At 40.2% G+C, this 17,338-nt stretch overlaps 1 protein-coding gene across 7 annotated transcripts in view; it reads left to right on the top strand.

Moving 5' to 3' along the window:
- Positions 1 to 17,338, top strand: part of Sept11 (septin 11) — a 101,002-nt gene that overhangs the window by 23,653 nt on the left and 60,011 nt on the right. For 6 of the 7 annotated variants that reach the window (XM_023707663.1, XM_023707658.1, XM_023707662.1 and 3 more), the window contains exon 1: positions 5,520 to 5,606. The exons of the other annotated variant lie outside the window; for it this stretch is intronic. In XM_023707663.1, the coding sequence (XP_023563431.1) occupies positions 5,535 to 5,606 (72 nt within the window). In that variant the 5' untranslated portion in view covers positions 5,520 to 5,534. Of the gene's footprint in view, positions 1 to 5,519; positions 5,607 to 17,338 lie in introns of those variants that run through there. 7 annotated transcript variants of the gene reach the window in all.

Raw genomic sequence — 17,338 nt, 5'->3', positions numbered from 1 at the left:
CTTTCCTTTTCCTTGTATTATATCTTTCTATTTGTATTTCTTCTTTGGAGTTCTTATACTAGGGAGACTATACGATATTTACACATGTGTGTCCGGCTTTAGACATCAGTCTTTAAAATCTGGGGAGGCAGTTTTTCTAGCACCATTTGTTGAAGAGGTTATCTTTCTTCTAGTGAACATCTTTGGCCCCTTTGTCAAAGATAGAGTGGCCAACTGTGTTTGTGGTTGTGGTAGCATCTTCTGGTTTGTTCCATTGATCCTCAGGTCTGGGTTATTTTGCCAGTACCATGCTGAGTTTATCACAATAGCTTTGTAATATAATTTCAAGTCAGGGATTATGATGCCTCCTGCTTTACCTTTGTTGCCCAGAATTGCTTTTGATATTCTGGGTCTCTTCTGGTTCCAGGTGAATTTTAGGAATGTTTTCTCTAGATATATGAGGTATACTAGTGGTATTTTGATTGGGGTTGCCTTGAATCTGTATCACAGTATGGGAGTATGGCCATTGGTATTGGTTCTTCCTATCCGTGAGCAAGGAATATCCTTCCATTTTCTGAAATGCTCTATAATCTCTTTTTCAGAGTATTGTAATTTTCACTGTACAGATCTTTTACTTCTTTTGTTAGATTGATTCCTAAGTATTTCAATTTTTTGTATGCTATTGTAAAATGTGTAGTTTCCCTAATTTCTCTCTCAGTGTGTTTATTGTGTGTAGTAATGCTATTGGTTTTTGGGTGTTGACTTTCTATCCATCTGTTCTATTGAATTTGTTTATTAATTCCAGGAGTCTTTTATTTATTTATTTATTTTTTAAGTGTATTTGGTACAGGGTCTCACTATGCATCTGGGACTCATAATGATTCCCCTGTTTTCAGCTCCCCAGTGCTGGGATTATAGGTGTGTGCCACCACGCCTGGACAGATTGACTTGCTCAGTGGGCCCAAGGGCAGGGCTGATGTGGCATGTGGTGCTGGGGATTGAAACCTGGTCCCTGCGCTTGCTTAGTTCACTCCTCAATTAATGGACATTTTGGTTGTTTCCAAGATTTGGCTATAACGAATTGTGCTATAAACATGGGTGCACATTAGGGGCTGGGGAGATAGCTCAGTGGAGTAATCACTTCCCTGGCAAGCATAAGGGCCTGAGTTCAATCTCCAGTTCCACAAAAAAACCCAAAAACATGAGTGCACATATATCACTATGGTATGATGTTTTCAGTTCTTTTGGGAAAATACCCAGAAGGGAACTAGTTGGAATGACTGGTATTTTTAGTCCTAGTTTTAAAGGCATCTCCACACTGATTTCCATAGTGGTTGTAATAGTCTACAGGATGTGGAGATGACTCAGTAGAATAATCACTCCCCTAGCAAGCCCAAGGGCCAGAGTTCAATCCTCGGTTCTGGAAAAAAAAAAAAAAAAAAAAAAAAAGTAACAGTCTGCATTCCCAACAGTAGTGGAGAAGGGTTCCTTTTTCTTCACAGCGTCACCAGAATTTCTTATTAGTTGATTTCTTAATGGTAGCCAGTGAAGTAAGTATTGATCTTCTGAATTTCTACAGAATCTGTAGTGATTTCACCCTTTTCATCCATATTGCTTAGATTTGAGTTTTTTCTTTTTTCTTTTTTTTTGGGGGGGGATAAGATTAGTTAGGGGTTTATCAATTTTATTTATCCTTTCAGAGAACCAACTCTTCAATTCTTTGATTCTTTGTTTTTTTCTTAGTCTTCATTGCATTAATTTCTGCTCAGATCTTTATTATTTCTTGCCTTCTATCATTTCTTGGCTTTGGGCTTGACTTACTCTGCCACCATGCCCAGTTGTGGTCTGAAACTTTGGACAAGTTTCTTTGCATCTCTGTATCTTACTTCCCACATTTGTAAAATGAGGTGAGTATAGCTTGTCACAAGCTTGTGATAGTATAAAAACACTTATGTTATATAACACTTCAGTTGGTGCCTGGCATGTGAATAGTACCTGCAGTGTTAGCTAGTTTTATAGATTTAAATCAGTAAGCTACTGTGACTGGAGTGGTGGCTATCGTGCTGTTTCAGTACACTTTGTGGACATATTCCAATTCATATCTCTGACACTATGGTGTATAGGTGTCACATTTACTTCTTCAACAAAGCAAAACATGTTTGTTATCCCTGGAGAAATAGGTTTCACTTGAACTCCAGAATACTTCTGGCCTTGGGTCTGTTTTTTTTCACCGGTTTTCTTTTTTGTTGTTGTTTTGTTACTGCTTTAAAAAAAAACAAAAACAAAAAAACAGAGGTTAAGAGCAGAATATATTTATGGTGGGGGTGGGGAGAAAGCTATCTGAGAGAGGGACAGAAGGGGATCCTAGTGGGTTGCCCTGTTATTGCTTTTTGGAGACAGGGTCCCTCTTATGTCATCCAGGCTGCCCTTGAACTTACTATGTATCCCAAGATGGCCTCAAACTCGTAGTATTCTTCCTGTTGGAGTTATAAACATGTACCATCACACCTGGCTTTACCAATTTTTGGATTGTTCATGTGGCATTTGTGTTCATAAATTCTACCCATAGCAGCTGAAATCAGATTAAAGCATCCTGGAGGTCTGGTGTTGACTCTCCCTACTTCCCTCCCTTCTGTCTCAAAATCACCCCAAAACCTGTGCTGCTTGTGGCTCATGTGGACTATAGAAAAGCCAGTAGCTGTGTTGAGACTGACACTTGACCAACCTCTATATCAGGTGCAGTGAGGCTTTTATGTTGGGTTTTATGGAGTGATAGCAGAAGAGGGGCCTTACCATTTTACTCAGCTTTTTTATTTTGTACAGAAGGAAGCCAAGGCCCAAGAGATTAAGTGACCTGCTTAGGGCTCATGAACCTAAAAGTGGAACCAAATCCCCCAGGACAGCATAATGAAGGCATTCTAGAAAGGTAGCTTGGAGACAGATTTTTCAGTGGCTTTCCAGTACTTGGTGTAGAAAATCCAGACTCCCCCTTCTATCACCAGGGTGTGTTCAGGACCCTGCTTGTTGGCTGATTTATGGTAAAAAGAGCCTCTCAGTTTTGGAGCTGCCAGCAGATGCAAGGAATTTCAAGCTTCAAGGACATGCATTTAAGGACACATGAATATAATTAAAATGCCCCAAGAGATGGGAGACAGAGTAAATACTAGATTGTATTTATTAAGTGAGACAACATTGGCGAAACTGCAAGATAGGCTTCATAACTGTTAGTTTCTTGAGGTTAAAAATATTATTAGCTATGCATGGCATGGAAGCATACACCTGCAGTCCCAGCACTCAGGAGGCTGAGGCAGGAGGATTACCCTGAATTTGAGACCAGCCTGGGCTACATAGTGAGCTGAAGGCCAGCATGAAAAACATTGCAAGACCTGGTCCCAAAAAATCAAAAAGAAAAATGTTACTAGTTTTTAAAGACATATTTTTAAGTATAAGCTCAGAAGCAGGTAATGATGTTCTGTAACAATTCCTTTTTCTCTTTAATTTTAAAGGCCTGAGTAGTGAGCATGTTTAGTTTTTCTTTCTAGACAGGATGAGGGAATAAATCTAAAGATGTCCTTTTATTTGAAAAGGTGCATCTTGTTGATAAAAGAACTCATCATAGCTGGGCATGGTAACTCACACCTGTAATCCCAGCAATTAGGGAAGCTGAGGTAAGAGAAAATTAAGTTTGAATCCTGCATGGGCAATTTAAGTTTTAGTCCCTGTCTCAAAATAAAAAAATATAAAAAGGGATGGCTGGCATGTAGCTCACTGGTACAACAAATAAACAAAAACACTACACACCCAAAAGACTCTCCAGTTTTTGCACATAGTAGGCAGGCAAACAATATTTCTTCATCTTTAAACCTTACTACTGAGAGGTTTGTTGGCTAGATAACTGTATGCTTGTATGCTCCTCAGTGGTCTCTAAGAAGTGACAAAAGAAGTGATAGGAGTGTATGTGTGTGAGGCATGTGGTTTTACTCAGCCAGGACAGCTTACTGTATCCTGTTTGTCTTTTTTGTTGTTGTTGTTGCTTCTTCTGTGAAAGCTTTGGTTGATTTTTTTTTTTTCTCTGCCATTGGTTCTTTTTTTTTTTTTATTTTAACATTTAGTGTGTGTGTGTGTGTGTGTGTGTGTGTGTGTGTGTGTGTGTGTATGTGGCCAGCTCAGCCCACCAGGGGGCGCGGCTGGCTGGCATGTGGTGCTGGAGGATTGAACCGCGGTCCCTGTGCTTTGCCAAGCTTGTTCCAAGTAGGTGCTTTAGACCACTGAGCCATCTCTCCAGCCCCTCTGCCATTGGTTCTTAAGCTTTGCTAGAGGACAGTAAGAAAGGAGACAGTAATTTTTAAAAAAACACGTAAGTGGGCTTTTCAGTCTTTATAATCTTGAGGTTAGTTTCATTTTGTTTTTTTTTTAATGTGAGAAGGATGCAAAATTCAGGCCTACAGTTGATACAGTGACCTTTTCTGAAATTCTTCTTCCTCTTGCTTCCTGCTGTCCCCACCCCATAGCTTCTCTTTTATTGTCCTTATAAGGCTCCCATGTGGTGCATAGGGCCTGCATGCTGTGACAAAGAGAGTTCATATCTATTTTGGATCTCAGAAGATAACTCAATGCACTTGAGTGGGGAGTCCCATGGTATCCATCTCAACCACTCATTGTTGTGATATGTAGAACTGTGACCAGAAACAGCTTTCCTAGGTGCTTGGACCTTTCTAGTGTGGTGGCAAGGACTTCAGAAACAGTGTGGCTTTGAACTCTGGCCCTGCCCCTTACTTGCTGTGTGACCCTGAGAAGTGTTACCTCTTTGAGCTTTATTTGCCCTAACTGTAAAATGGGAGTAATAATGGCACCCACCTCAGAAGTGATTGTGAGAAGTGAGAGCCATGCAAAATGCATGGGTAGAGCTGAAGAGATAGCTCAGTGGTCTAAGCGCCTGCCTGGCAAGTGCATGGACCAGAGTTTGAACCCTGGTACTATATTCTATACTTGCCCTGGCACCCTGGGCACACTGTGCTGGCCCCAAAACCAGGTATGGTGGTGCACACCTGTAATCCCAGTACTAGGGAAGCTGAGAAAGTACCACTGTGAGTCTAAGCTGCATAGTGAGACCTTGTACCAAATAAATAAATACATTTTAAAAAATGTCTGGATGATGCCTGCTGTATGTGTATAAAATGGGAGCTTTATGCATTTAACTTTAGTAGAGTGATCATCTCCTGAAGGCAAGTATCCCTGTGGTGTTTGGCCTCTTTGTTCCCATGTCTCCCCTTCCCTCAGCTGACTGGTGTTGAGGGAGGGTTGGAAGGGAACATCTCAGTGTTCTCATTTCCAAGAAGCTCCTCAAACCTTGCGGCCCCATTGATATGCTGGGCATTTCATCCCAACAGAATGCTTCTAGGAATTCATGCTTCCCATGCTCTGTACAGTGACATTTGTCTTGAGTTAGAGAAGGTAGGTCATAGGCTTTGTGACAACTTGGCCTGTCCTTCATTCTTCTCAGACGTACCACTCTGGCCACATGGAACAGTGAAAAAAGTAATGCTCAGAACAAGATGAGTAAGCCAGTGTTCCTGTCCTCCCATTCTTTTGGGGACCTGACCAATGAAAGCACTGCCAGCTGCCACGTATGCCGACTGCTCAAGAGCCACTTGAGAGTTTGTGAAATAAGAGTGCTACAGAAGGGGCAGGCTCAATGAGGAAGGTGCCCTTTGACCCATGGTGTTAAGGCTGTGTAGGCTTTAATGGTCGGGTGAGAGTTGAGGTATCGTCTGTGTGAAGGTGGATGTGCTTCAAAAATATTTAGCTGTCCAGTTTTAGATGGAGTCTGGAAAAACTGGTTTGAACACTGTTCTGCCATTTAATTGATTTCTGGTTTCCTCATCTGTAAAATGAGGCAATAATATGTACTTACCAGGGATATGACTATTAAGTGGGAAAATCTTCTGAAGGGCAAGGAAGATGCTTTGCATATTGGTTTGGCCCTGATGTAGTGGTAGGAGGAGGGAAGGAATTGGAGAACACACAGGCAGAGCAGGCATGGTGGAATGAGGAAATCTTGTTTGTTTTTGCTGTGTGTCTCAGTTTTCTCTCATTGCTGGGACAAAATACCCAACACTCAAAATTAAGGAAGGAAAGTTTTGTTTAGCTTACAGTTAGTGGAGGTTTCAGTCCATACTTCGCTGGCTCCAAGGCGAACTGGCACATGGCAGAGGGCAGCCGTTCATGATGGCAGAAAATAGCAAAGAGCAAAGGGAGGAGCAGTAACTGTGGCAGCTAGCAAGCCTTTCTCCCTTCCTAGATTGTATGTACACTGTCCACCCCAGAGCTGGTGTAGCACTCACAACCATAATTCCAACATTGGATCATGAATTAATCACAAACTCTAGAAGCCCACTCCAGTGACTGCATGAGACTTTTGGGGCACAACTAGACACAAATCATTGCTGAACATGTGTGAGTGCCCTAATAAAGCTTCTCCAGTATCTGTGTCCATATTCTCCTGGTTTACAGTGATACGGCAGTGTTTGTGCATGTGAGCTGTGGGCCCCACACTGTTTGCTGAGGACTTAGTATCTGGCTGCAGAGTGGGTAGGAAGCTGGACTGAAGACCATTCCTAGGGCCTGACTGCTGAGTCTCATTTCTTACAGTGGTGGCTGTAGCTGCCAGCCTGAACTAAACCCACCCTGGGAATCACTACCCAAGTATGTGCATTTGGTGCAATTGTGGTGAAAGGGGTTTAACTCTGTGTAGCCATTATTATAGCAACACACATGGGTTTGACCCTCTCTGTGTCAGGAGGGATTTGAGGGTTGGCTTTTTTTCAAGTTCAGACAATGAAAGCGGTTCTTATTTTTGCCAGTGTAATTAGCACTTATTTCTCAATGCCTGTCTTTCATTTTCACTACTTGAATAATACTTACTCTAATGAACCATCCATTTACCTTTGGAAGAATTTAATGGCAGCTACCTGGATCAGTACCTAAGACTTTTGCTAATTCTTGTCTTTCTTTTATCTTGGGTCTCATTTATCTTTCTCAGCTTCTCCTTCCTACAGAATGTACAAATTACGGCCAAGATCTCCTGCCAAGTAATAATCTTTCCAGTTTGATTTCAGGTTAATGCTTCCTTGTGAGTGTGCTATCAGTGACTGTCAAAAACATGTTCCCATTCATGTGACCCATAACTCACTGTTAATCTAGAGCCTCAAGGTGGAGCCGGACCTCATTTCTGTGAAGTTTCTGTGCTGTTGTCCCAATCCTCTTGTGCTCTGTTGTAATGCATGTGAAAGCAGAACTTCTGCCAGTGCATGCATGTGAGCACCCATTTTTGAGAACCGATGGGATTTTATAACAGAATATTCTACGTAGTAGAGTATTCCCAGTGTTGTGCTTGACCCTACTTGATTATTCAGACCTGTTAATAATGATAATGAAAATGCTTCTTTAAGATTAGATAGTGGAAGGGATGTGTGTGTGTGTGGGGGGGCTGTGGGAACATTCTTGTGAGCAGGCAGTATTAGAAAAAAAAGGTTTGTTTTGCATTAGCTGATCAGAACAAGAAAGCCAGCAGTTAAAATCATCTATCAATAGAATACTTTGAGAGAGTTGTAATGTAATATAACCTCCTGGGTCTGCTTTCCTAAGGGTACCAATATATGTGTGCAAACCCCTCAGCCACCTTTTTCTGAAGCTGAATGTGCTCTCAACGACAGGTAGGTAACCTTGGCAAGGTAGAGAGTTGTCTCTTTTGCTCATGGGAGTGTTTGTAGGTTAACAAATCTTACGTCTTAAGGAGAACAGAGTAGGAAAGAAATGAGAAAATTTTATCTTGATTAGAATGGCAGGAATTGTACTTGTAAGTAATGCAGTTATATTAGGTTATCTGAAATATCCAATTTTAAAAAAATGCTCAAAGGAATTTTACATCTAGCTTACCACTTGGACCATTGCCCAGTCTGGTAATCTTAATTAAAACCTTGGCCAGAAAGCAACTATATACTCAAAGTCCCTTGTTCTGCTGGTCTGGTGGAAGATATGTTCTTAAGTGTACTGGGTGATAGGAAACAAAAAAGTATTTCAGAAGGTGACTGCCCAATGATTATTTCTAAGTTTCCTCCCCTATTTGTTACATAAATACATAGTGACAGATATGGCTGCATAAATGTTTATGCATCTATGTGTCTTTATAATAATATGCTTAAAATGTATTCCAGTAAACTGAAATATAAACTAGATAAAGATCTGATATCCTGTACTCTTCATTGTTTTTCAGTTTTTCCAGTTCATTGGTTTCCATGCTCTTTGGACCGCTTTTTCCTGGTACCTTCTTGGACAAATTCAATTTATCTTTCTCTTTCCATCCTTGTACCTTTTCTGCATTCACCCAAATCTTTTCTCAGCTCATGACAAACCTGATTATTTCTGACCTACTTTAAGGAAACCTTTCCATTTTTGTTCCTTCCCCATGTTAACCTTCAACTATCTAACACTATAACCTTTGTACTGTTTCATCATCAAACATTTTGAAGTCATTTTCTTTTCTGTTTTTTGTTTTTTGTTTTTTCTTTTTCTTTTGGCACTAGGGATTGAACTTTGGACCTTATACTGCCCCTGAGCTGTCTCTCCCACCCCTGAGGTCATTTTTTGGTCTGTTTTTCTTTTAAATCTCAATGACTTTTCTCTGTAAGGCTTAAGTTTGTTAAGATTCTTTGCATTTACTAGGTTTTTTTTTTTTCATTTATTTTTTGCTGCTGAGGATTGGACCTAGGGTCTTAATACAGAGCTGAATCCCTACCCCTTTCATTAATTGTTTTGTTTTGAGGAAGAGTCTTGCTTCTGATCTTGCTTCATCCTCCCAGAGTGGCAAGATTACAGACCAGCACCACCACAACTGGCTTCCTAGAATTCCTGTTACTTATTCAGTTTGCAGAGTTTATTCTTTTATTGGAAGACTTCCTCAAAGGAATTAGAAACTACAGTTAATAGTTATCTACCATTATCAAATTCATATAAAAAAGTGAGTAAAAATGCTTCAGTAACCTGAGAGAATCAGGTTTAATGTGCTTTTTACTAATCTGCTGGAAACTTAGTTGTATTATGCTAATACTGATTTTTATATCCTATCTCAGAGTTCCCCAAGAGAAGTTAGAAGGTTGTGATCATGCACATCCTGGAAGGCAGACACTGGAGATTCCCCCAGTGCCAACTGCCTGGGGCACATGCTGTGCCTATCCCTAGAGATTATGATCAGCAAATTGTGGCCACCTCTGTAAGCAAGCTCAGTTATAGTGTGTAGATCCCTTTTAGAGATGAAGGCTATCCTAAGCAGCTAGTACCCACCCAGGTCTCTTTCAAGGACTAGAACTCCTCCTGAGGAAGGAGATTCCAAATGTGAGAGGGACATGGTGATTTTCTGTTGTTGGCTTTGAAGATGGAAGTGGTTATGCAGGTGGGCTGGAGGGTCTTCGCTACAGCTTTAAGCAAATGTACCAGGTCCCAAATGAATGCCCATGTGGACTTTCCACCAAGCCTCTGGGTGAATGCAGCCTCTTCAGCCTTGATCTCAGCCTGGATTTGGCCTGGGCATAAGACCCAGGCCTGCCACACCCAGATTGTGACCTGTGAAAAGATCTAACAGTGAGTGTTTTTCAGGCCACTAAGCTTGTGATAATGTGTTCCACAGCAAAAGGAAACCAGTATTCCAAATTTATGTGAACAACTTCTATTCTATCCTAATAGTGTTTTGTCCATGGCTGAGGTAGACAAATTGATACTCTTGTAAAAAGTCCTGAGTATTTGGACTATAATGGTCAGTGATGTTTGGTGAATGAGGTTAATCATAATTTTTTTCCTAAGAGCATATTTACTGTGGCTTTGGTAATAATGACTGTACTTAGAGGTATTCCAGTTGAGCTTGACTTACTTGGAATGTACCTTGAGAGGCAGAAGTGTCAGGTTGTGGTTGGGACACAGCTCTGGTGCTTTTTGTTCAGGACTGCTTTAGGGTTGACTTGGCTTTTTTTCTTCTCTTTTAGAGACTACCGTTATGTTATCATTATAGTAGCTGTAAATCTGCCTTTTCACAAAGGAGAGAAGTAAACAGTATCTTTCACAAAGAAAGTGACTAATTTAAATCTGTTGTTAGCTTTGTGGCACAGAGAAAGAAGCACCCCATCCAAATGTCCTTATTTTCTGATTAATACAATTAGCGAATAAAAATATATGAACTAAAGTTACAGTGCTTCTCAAAGAGGAAGTACTGAGAAATGGATGTGTGAATATGATGAGAACAATGGTACTGGAAAAATGGAAACTTCCAACTGATTTGGGCTTCTTTATATTATTCCTTGACATTATAGTCATTTCTATTTTGTAAAAAGGTAAGGCAGGGCAGAAGACAAAAATACCTAGATGAAGAGCTGAGACAGTTTTGGGGGAGAGTTTCTGCTCTAGAGAGAGCTGATTTATCTTCATGGAGTTGGGTTATTTGGGATCCTACTTTTGAAATGATTTGGGACCTCCAGGTTTTGCTCATTAGCTTGCTTCAGCGGAGATATTTCTAATTCTGTCTGTGGTGGGGTGGGGGTTGGGAACAGCTGTAGCATCTGTCTCTAATCTAATTGTGCCGCTATAAATACTTCTTGCCTATTTGTCACATTGCTTCCCGCCCACTCTGTCTTCCTCTCAGTACTGTAAAATTCATAAGCATCCGTGGAATGTACATGTGGCCTTTGTCATTCCTGAACATATGCTTTCTGCTGGTCAGCACTTTTAGCTTTGTAAGGCTCTTCTGGACATTAGTCACTTGGACTGCAACATAGACTGTATTCTTTGAAAACTTAAAATGTCATTTCTGTTATTGTTAATTCTGAAATCTAGCTGGATTGAACCTCTTGAGTTTACATAGATTTTCTCCAACACATTCTATTTGCAAGGAAAAAGTGCTTCCACTCTATAGGATTTTTGTATTGTCACACTTAGTGGTTATTTGTACATAGGCTGTTTTAATAACAATCTGCCTGAGACTATTAAGTGGTAGACTGGACTGTTCACTTCAGATGCCCATTTTTTGGGGCCTGCTTTTCAACAGTCTTTAATTCATTAGTGTGTGAAAAATCTAATTTCTGTTGGAATCAAGTTGAAACTCTACTCACAGACAGACCAGCCAGGTCTCTGAGACAATGTGGTCACTTAGCTGTTTCTTAAAGTAGGATGTGGAGAAGGTAGAAAGAAGATGGAGACACAGGCAGCCATGTTTTTTTGTTTTTGTTTTTTGTTTTTTTTTTCTTTTTTTTTCCTTTTTGTTTAGGACTCACCCACTACTGATTTCAATCATCTACATGTGTAGTGGGAAAAGGGTGGACCATACCCTGGGTGCTGGGTTCGGCGTCTATCTTTGTATACCTGGCCCTGTACATAAAAGTTGGCTATGTGAAGCCATGAGAATCATCTAGTGGAGTAGAGTTAGGGAAAGGGAATCCCTAAGTTATTGAGTTTCTAGAAATAGAAACCACTTGGTAAAGTGGGCTACAATTATGTTATGAAGATGACAGAGTAGAAAAAGCTTTGGCTAAAATGTGTGTGGTGTGGGGGCAGTAAATATTAGAGGTTTTTACATCCGGGCTTACAGAAAAATCTAACCTAAAAACTGACAACTTTAGGAAGTCTTCCCTATCAGAGTTAGAGTATAGGAGAGATGATTCAACAGGGGACTGACTGTTCTTTTTGTGTGTGTGAGAGGGTGGAGAACTATATATATGTGTATAGATTTTTATCAGGTGCATGCTAAGAGGTATTACTCTAGTGGCCTCTGATAAGTAGATGTAGCCATTGGCATCAGAAAATGGGAGCAAAGGCAGGTTTGAATAGTGGTGGACAGGAAAAGCTTCACAGAGGATGTGCTAGTCTAGAGAAGTCTGGGCCATGGATAAACAGGGACCCCAGGTGCTGGGAGTGGGCTGTGGGTTATGATTAGGGAACTGAACACCAGTGTCACAGGTCAGGTTGAGATCACCAAGAAAATTGTGTAAAACAATTTGAGGACAGAGAATTATGTTGGAAATTCTACTCACAGACAGACCAGCCAGGTCTCTGAGGCAATGTGGTCACTTAACTGTTTAATTCTTATAGTCATTCTGTGATACTTATTTTAAAGTTGACAAAACTGAAGCTAAAAAATTTACCGTAGGTCACTCAGCTAAAATGATGGCAGAGAGACCCTTTGCTTATCAGCTGGATCAAATTCAGTGCTTAGGTTCAGTGTTGACCTTATGAAATTTGACTTAGAACTCATCCACTTCAGTTTGCAACAAGAATCATGGAAAGAATTAAATCTGAACTGAGGTACCACTGTATTATTCTGCATTTTTGTTGACCTTCAGTATTTGCAGTTTCTTGGATTTTGTTTTAAAAAATTACTGGTTTCTTATCCTATCTCCCTCCTGTTAGCTACAATAAAAATGGAATACTTACCTCCTTAAAATAGATGTTTTGTAGGGTTGTTTGTTTTTTGAGACAGGATCTCACTATGTACTTCAAGCTGGCCTGGATTTACTGTGTAGCCCAGGAAGGCCTGGAACTCATGGCAATATTCCTGCTTCAGCCTCCCAAGTGCTGGGATTATAGGCATGTACCACCATGTTTGGCTTTAAAATAGATGTGTAATATTTATTATTGTTATTAACATTTCCTGCTTTAAAATACATTTTGTCCTCTGTTACAGAAGTAGAAGGGACTTTTTTTTCTGTAATGATTCAAATTTATAGAAATTTAAGTGGAAAGTAAAACTCCTATAATCCTACTATCCCAAAAGAAAGTCCTTACACTGAACTGTTTTTGCAAGGATTTAGAAAAGCAAAATTTGTTTCTTCTTTGGAACTGAGCTCTAATACAGGCATCCCCCACAGCTCCTGGCCATCTGTGATTATTCGATTATCGAGGTGCCATCAACTATACTATAACTCCATGATTTAGGAATGCTTTCTTATCTCACTATCCTATCCTATCCTATCCTATCCTTTGCAGTTACTGTGGTATGTAGCACACAGTAACACATTATACATGTCTTAGGGGCCGGGGAGATGGCTCAGTAGAATAAGCGCTTCCCTGGCAAGCACAAGGGCCTGAGTTCAATCCTTGGTTCCGCTAAATAAATAAATAAATAAATACATAAATAAATGTCTTATACACTTGTGACTATTTGAGTAATGTGTGCTTGCCCACTAAACTATTGTGCTCCATGAATTGTGCTCCATGAATTCTTTGTCATTTGGAAAAAGTTACTTAACAATAGCACTTGAAACTGGGTAATTAGTATTGATCAAATACTTTTCTGGTGATTTGGTGGTGTTTTGGGATGCCTGTAAGGATTTGGTGTTCAGAGCTTGTCTGCCTGGCTTTGTGATCTGGAAAGTAGCCCCTCGACACTCCCTTTTCTCTGTTCCAGCTTCTAGCTGGACCGTATGGAGTTGTTTTCTCCTCATCTCAGCATAAGGTTTTTCCTCCTATCCATTTTTTCTCTTTTCTCTAGCTCTCTTTGTGCTGCTGTTTGTGTTAGATAATTTCCTTAAGGGTTTTCTTGGCTCTAGCCTTGGCATTTCATAGTATAGATGATAAGAAGAGTAGCAGATGTTGTCTAAATCATTGTTAAAGAATGTGACCCTCATTGGTAATGAGATGCTTGAGACATTTTATACTATGAAAGTTACCCCAGCAGTGCCTAACCTTGGAAATATCCCCCATTCAGGCTGCATAGTTGTGGTTTGGGTTGATACTTTGCATTCCAGAGTTTTCCCTCTTGCTTGGGGAAGACTCATTTTCCCTCTTGCTTGGGGAAGCTCTATAATTCTGTGAATTATAGGGTTACATAATATTTGGCTAGTTGGGTGTTTATTCATTTTTGGAGGTCCTAGGGGTGGAACCCAGAATACTCTGATCACTGAGCTCTATTAAAGGCATCCTTCACGGCTTCTGGCCATCTGTGATTATTGGGTTATCTGGGTACCCACCAGCCTTTGTTTCTTTTAGAGAAATGAATCCAATTCAGTACTTTCTGGATTGTATTCTGATAAGAACATGTATTTACAGAAATGATCACTTAGCTCCCTTGGGTAAAACTTACTTCTCAGACAGTTGATGAGTTTGAATTCTCCAGATACTGGGTAATGGCTTGTAGTTAGTGATAGATTTCATATGAGTATCAGTGTGATCTCTTTGTCTTTCTGTAGGTGGCATCTACATCACTGAAACAGGACTCAATAGAGATACTAACCTAGATGAAGAAGGGATGTGTACTTCTTGTGGGCATCCTTGTCATGAAGAATAGACAGCAAAGGGAATGTGACTTATGCTTCTCTTTCCTTCTGCTGCCCTGTGGTTCCCTCTTAGCTTTGTTTAAATTGGATGCATATCCATCCTCTTAAGATATGAGTCTTAGTCATTTCTACTTCCTCTAGCAAGGCATAGGAAGGAGCTACTCAGAATGATGACTTGTTTTTATCTCAATATGTAAAAAGTAAAAACTATACATCAACTGTATATAAGACTAAATTAATGTCTACCAATGCTTGGATGAACAGATTTTTTTTTAATATGCTATTGGTTGGTGAAATTACTTGTAGACCTAGAAATCTGTGAATTATAGGGTTACATAATATTCTTTGGCAAGTTGGGTGTTTGTTCATTTTTGGAGGTACTGGGATGGAACCCAGAATACTCTGATCACCGAGCTCTATTAAAGATATCCTCCACAGCTCCTGGCCATCTGTGATTATTTGGTTATCTGGGTGCCATCAACTATACTAGTAACACCATGATTTAGGGATGCTTTCTTATCTCACCATATTATCTATCACATTTACCATAATACATAGCATACAGTAACACATAATAGATGTCTTATATAAACTTGTGGCTATTTGAGTAATATGTGCTTGCCCTACTAGACTGTTGTGCTCCATAAATTAGGAATGCTTTGGCTTATCTAGTATATGTTGTTAAATACTTGTTGAATGACTGAAAGTGTCAATAAAGATAGCCCTTTCCTCTTAGTGACGTATGACTATCTTACATGGAAGAGTTATTTCTTGGTTTTCTGTTGAGGTTATAAATAAAAAATCTTAAATTAGAGACAGCTGAAGGAAAAACTGCTTTTAAGCAAGGCCCTTGTAAAATAATGAACTAATAAATAATTATTGTAGAAAAACAATGCAGAATGAAGTGTTTGGGTAGAAAATCTGGGGGCACACACAGAGATTTCAATTAGATATAGAGTTTGCTGGGGTATGTGATAGAAACTCACTTCATTGGCCCATTTAAAAATTGAACCTTCAAAAAGGCTGACCAAATAGCTCACCAGCTTAAAGTGCCTGAATGTAGGTGCAAGGACCAGGGGTTCGATCCCTAGGCCTGCCTGCCGGCCCCTCCCCCAGGACTTTTGCTGAGATGGCAATTGAGACTGGGTGTGGTGGCGGAGGAGGCTGTAAGCAAGTGGATCACTATAAGAGTCTGATTTAGTAATGAGACCCTGAACACCCTGTAGACCCTTCCCTCAAATACAAAAAAAAAAAGAAAGAAAGAAAGAAAATTGAACCATCTTAATATAGGAAGAGAAAATTTGCTATCAGGATTTTCCCCCCTATATTGATGTTCCCTAAGCAAAAGGACAAATTTAAGTTACGTAGCTCTGATTCCAGACTCAAAAAAACTTACAATTAATATTAGAAACAGAATCTTTGCTTGGAGGTCATTTGTTTAAATCTTCTCACTTTACAGATGAGAAACATAACCCACAACAGCATTCAGTGTCTTCGATCAGTATGACAGATCACTGTAGGGACTGAGGTCCATGGAGGCACTTGGATCCTTAACTAGTTGCTTATTAAAAGTAATACAGGGAGAAAAACTGGTCTCGGGTAGGTAACCTCCAAAAGATATAGAGAACCTCCAAATGACATAGGGAAAAAACAGTCTTCTGACCTGACCTGCATGAATTCGTGTTCTCTAAAACCGAAGAATGAATTTTAGGAACAAATGGAGGTTATGAGCAGAATATATTTATTGAGAGAAAGAAAGTTCCTGTCCAAGAGAAGAACAGGAGGAGAGCCTGAGCCGGTTGTTCCCCAGGAAGCTGTCTCTTCCGGGGACTTTTATAGTGTAAAACCATGTGGGGCAGAGGTAAAGAGAATGGGAACTCACATAGGTGGACAAGAGGTGGGACAAAACTATGGTCAACCAATGGTATTACAAGCACCATTGCTCAGGTAAAATTGATTAGGCCCAGCACCAAATGGGATAGCGAGTCACATAGTAAGTGAGCTTGAATGTAGAACAGGACTTTTATCTGGTAGCCACCCAGTAGTAGTCGGATTAATGATTCTTCTGGCTCCCTCAGGGTGAGGATCAATCTCAGATGCCAATCTTTAGGGAGGTCGGCATTTCTTTGATCTTTGATCTTTAGGTCTGGCCCATGGCGGGAGCATCTGTCCCTCCCAGAGTTGCAAATTTCTTGTCTTTTGTGCTGTCTCCTTCGAGGGCCTGGCCCTGTCTGACTGTCTATAATATTTTTATCTAACTCGGCTGCCTACAACAAAAGCACGATTTGTGTTTTCATATGAGCTAGTCAGGGACTTCAGAGCACCTTTTCACTTTGGCCTAGAGGTAGCTTTGCTCTCAAAGCTTGACCTTCATTTTATAAAACTGGGGACAAATCCTTTTCTGGTGTGTATATGGGGAGTTTCATTATTTAGGGAATGTCTGTCTAAAAAATTGGCAAAACAAAGTTTATTACCCCGAATTTATCCAACCTGTCTTACTATCCTTGTGAGGATGCAAGAAATAAGAGGCTTACAGAGACACTCAGCCATGTCCAGAATCCTAGTGTCATGATGGATTCCAGTAAAGTCTCACATGGCTGGCACTGCGCTAAGCAGAGATAGTCATCTCATGGGGACTTAATTGCCCCTCACACCATGAGGATTCCTTTGGAGTTACAGGACCAGGATTAGGCTAATGGGATGCAGGATAACAGCACCTCATGAGACTGGTATTCATTCTTTTGAGAAAGGGCCAATCTGAAGTCTGCATCAGAGTACCCTACCTAAGACTCTAGCTGGATGCTTCCATTCTTCTTACTTTGTTCAGGGGCTGGCTTTATCTTTGTCCTTTTCTTAATATGAAGTCCCATACCATTTCTCTTTCCAGTTGAAGCTTTAAGCTTTTTTTACACTATAAACTTGTATTGTCACTTTACTTCCCATAATCATGAAAGCAAAGACCCATGCTAACCTATGATAAATAGAATTATTGTCCATAAACTGAGGCCTTGAGAAAAAAGTGATCATCACTTTTTTATTTTTTT

Source organism: Octodon degus, unplaced genomic scaffold (genome assembly GCF_000260255.1).
Source record: "Octodon degus isolate 3935 unplaced genomic scaffold, OctDeg1.0 scaffold00305, whole genome shotgun sequence".
In the NCBI taxonomy this organism is placed as follows: Eukaryota; Metazoa; Chordata; class Mammalia; order Rodentia; family Octodontidae; genus Octodon; species Octodon degus.
This window is presented reverse-complemented; position numbering and strand designations above follow the sequence as displayed.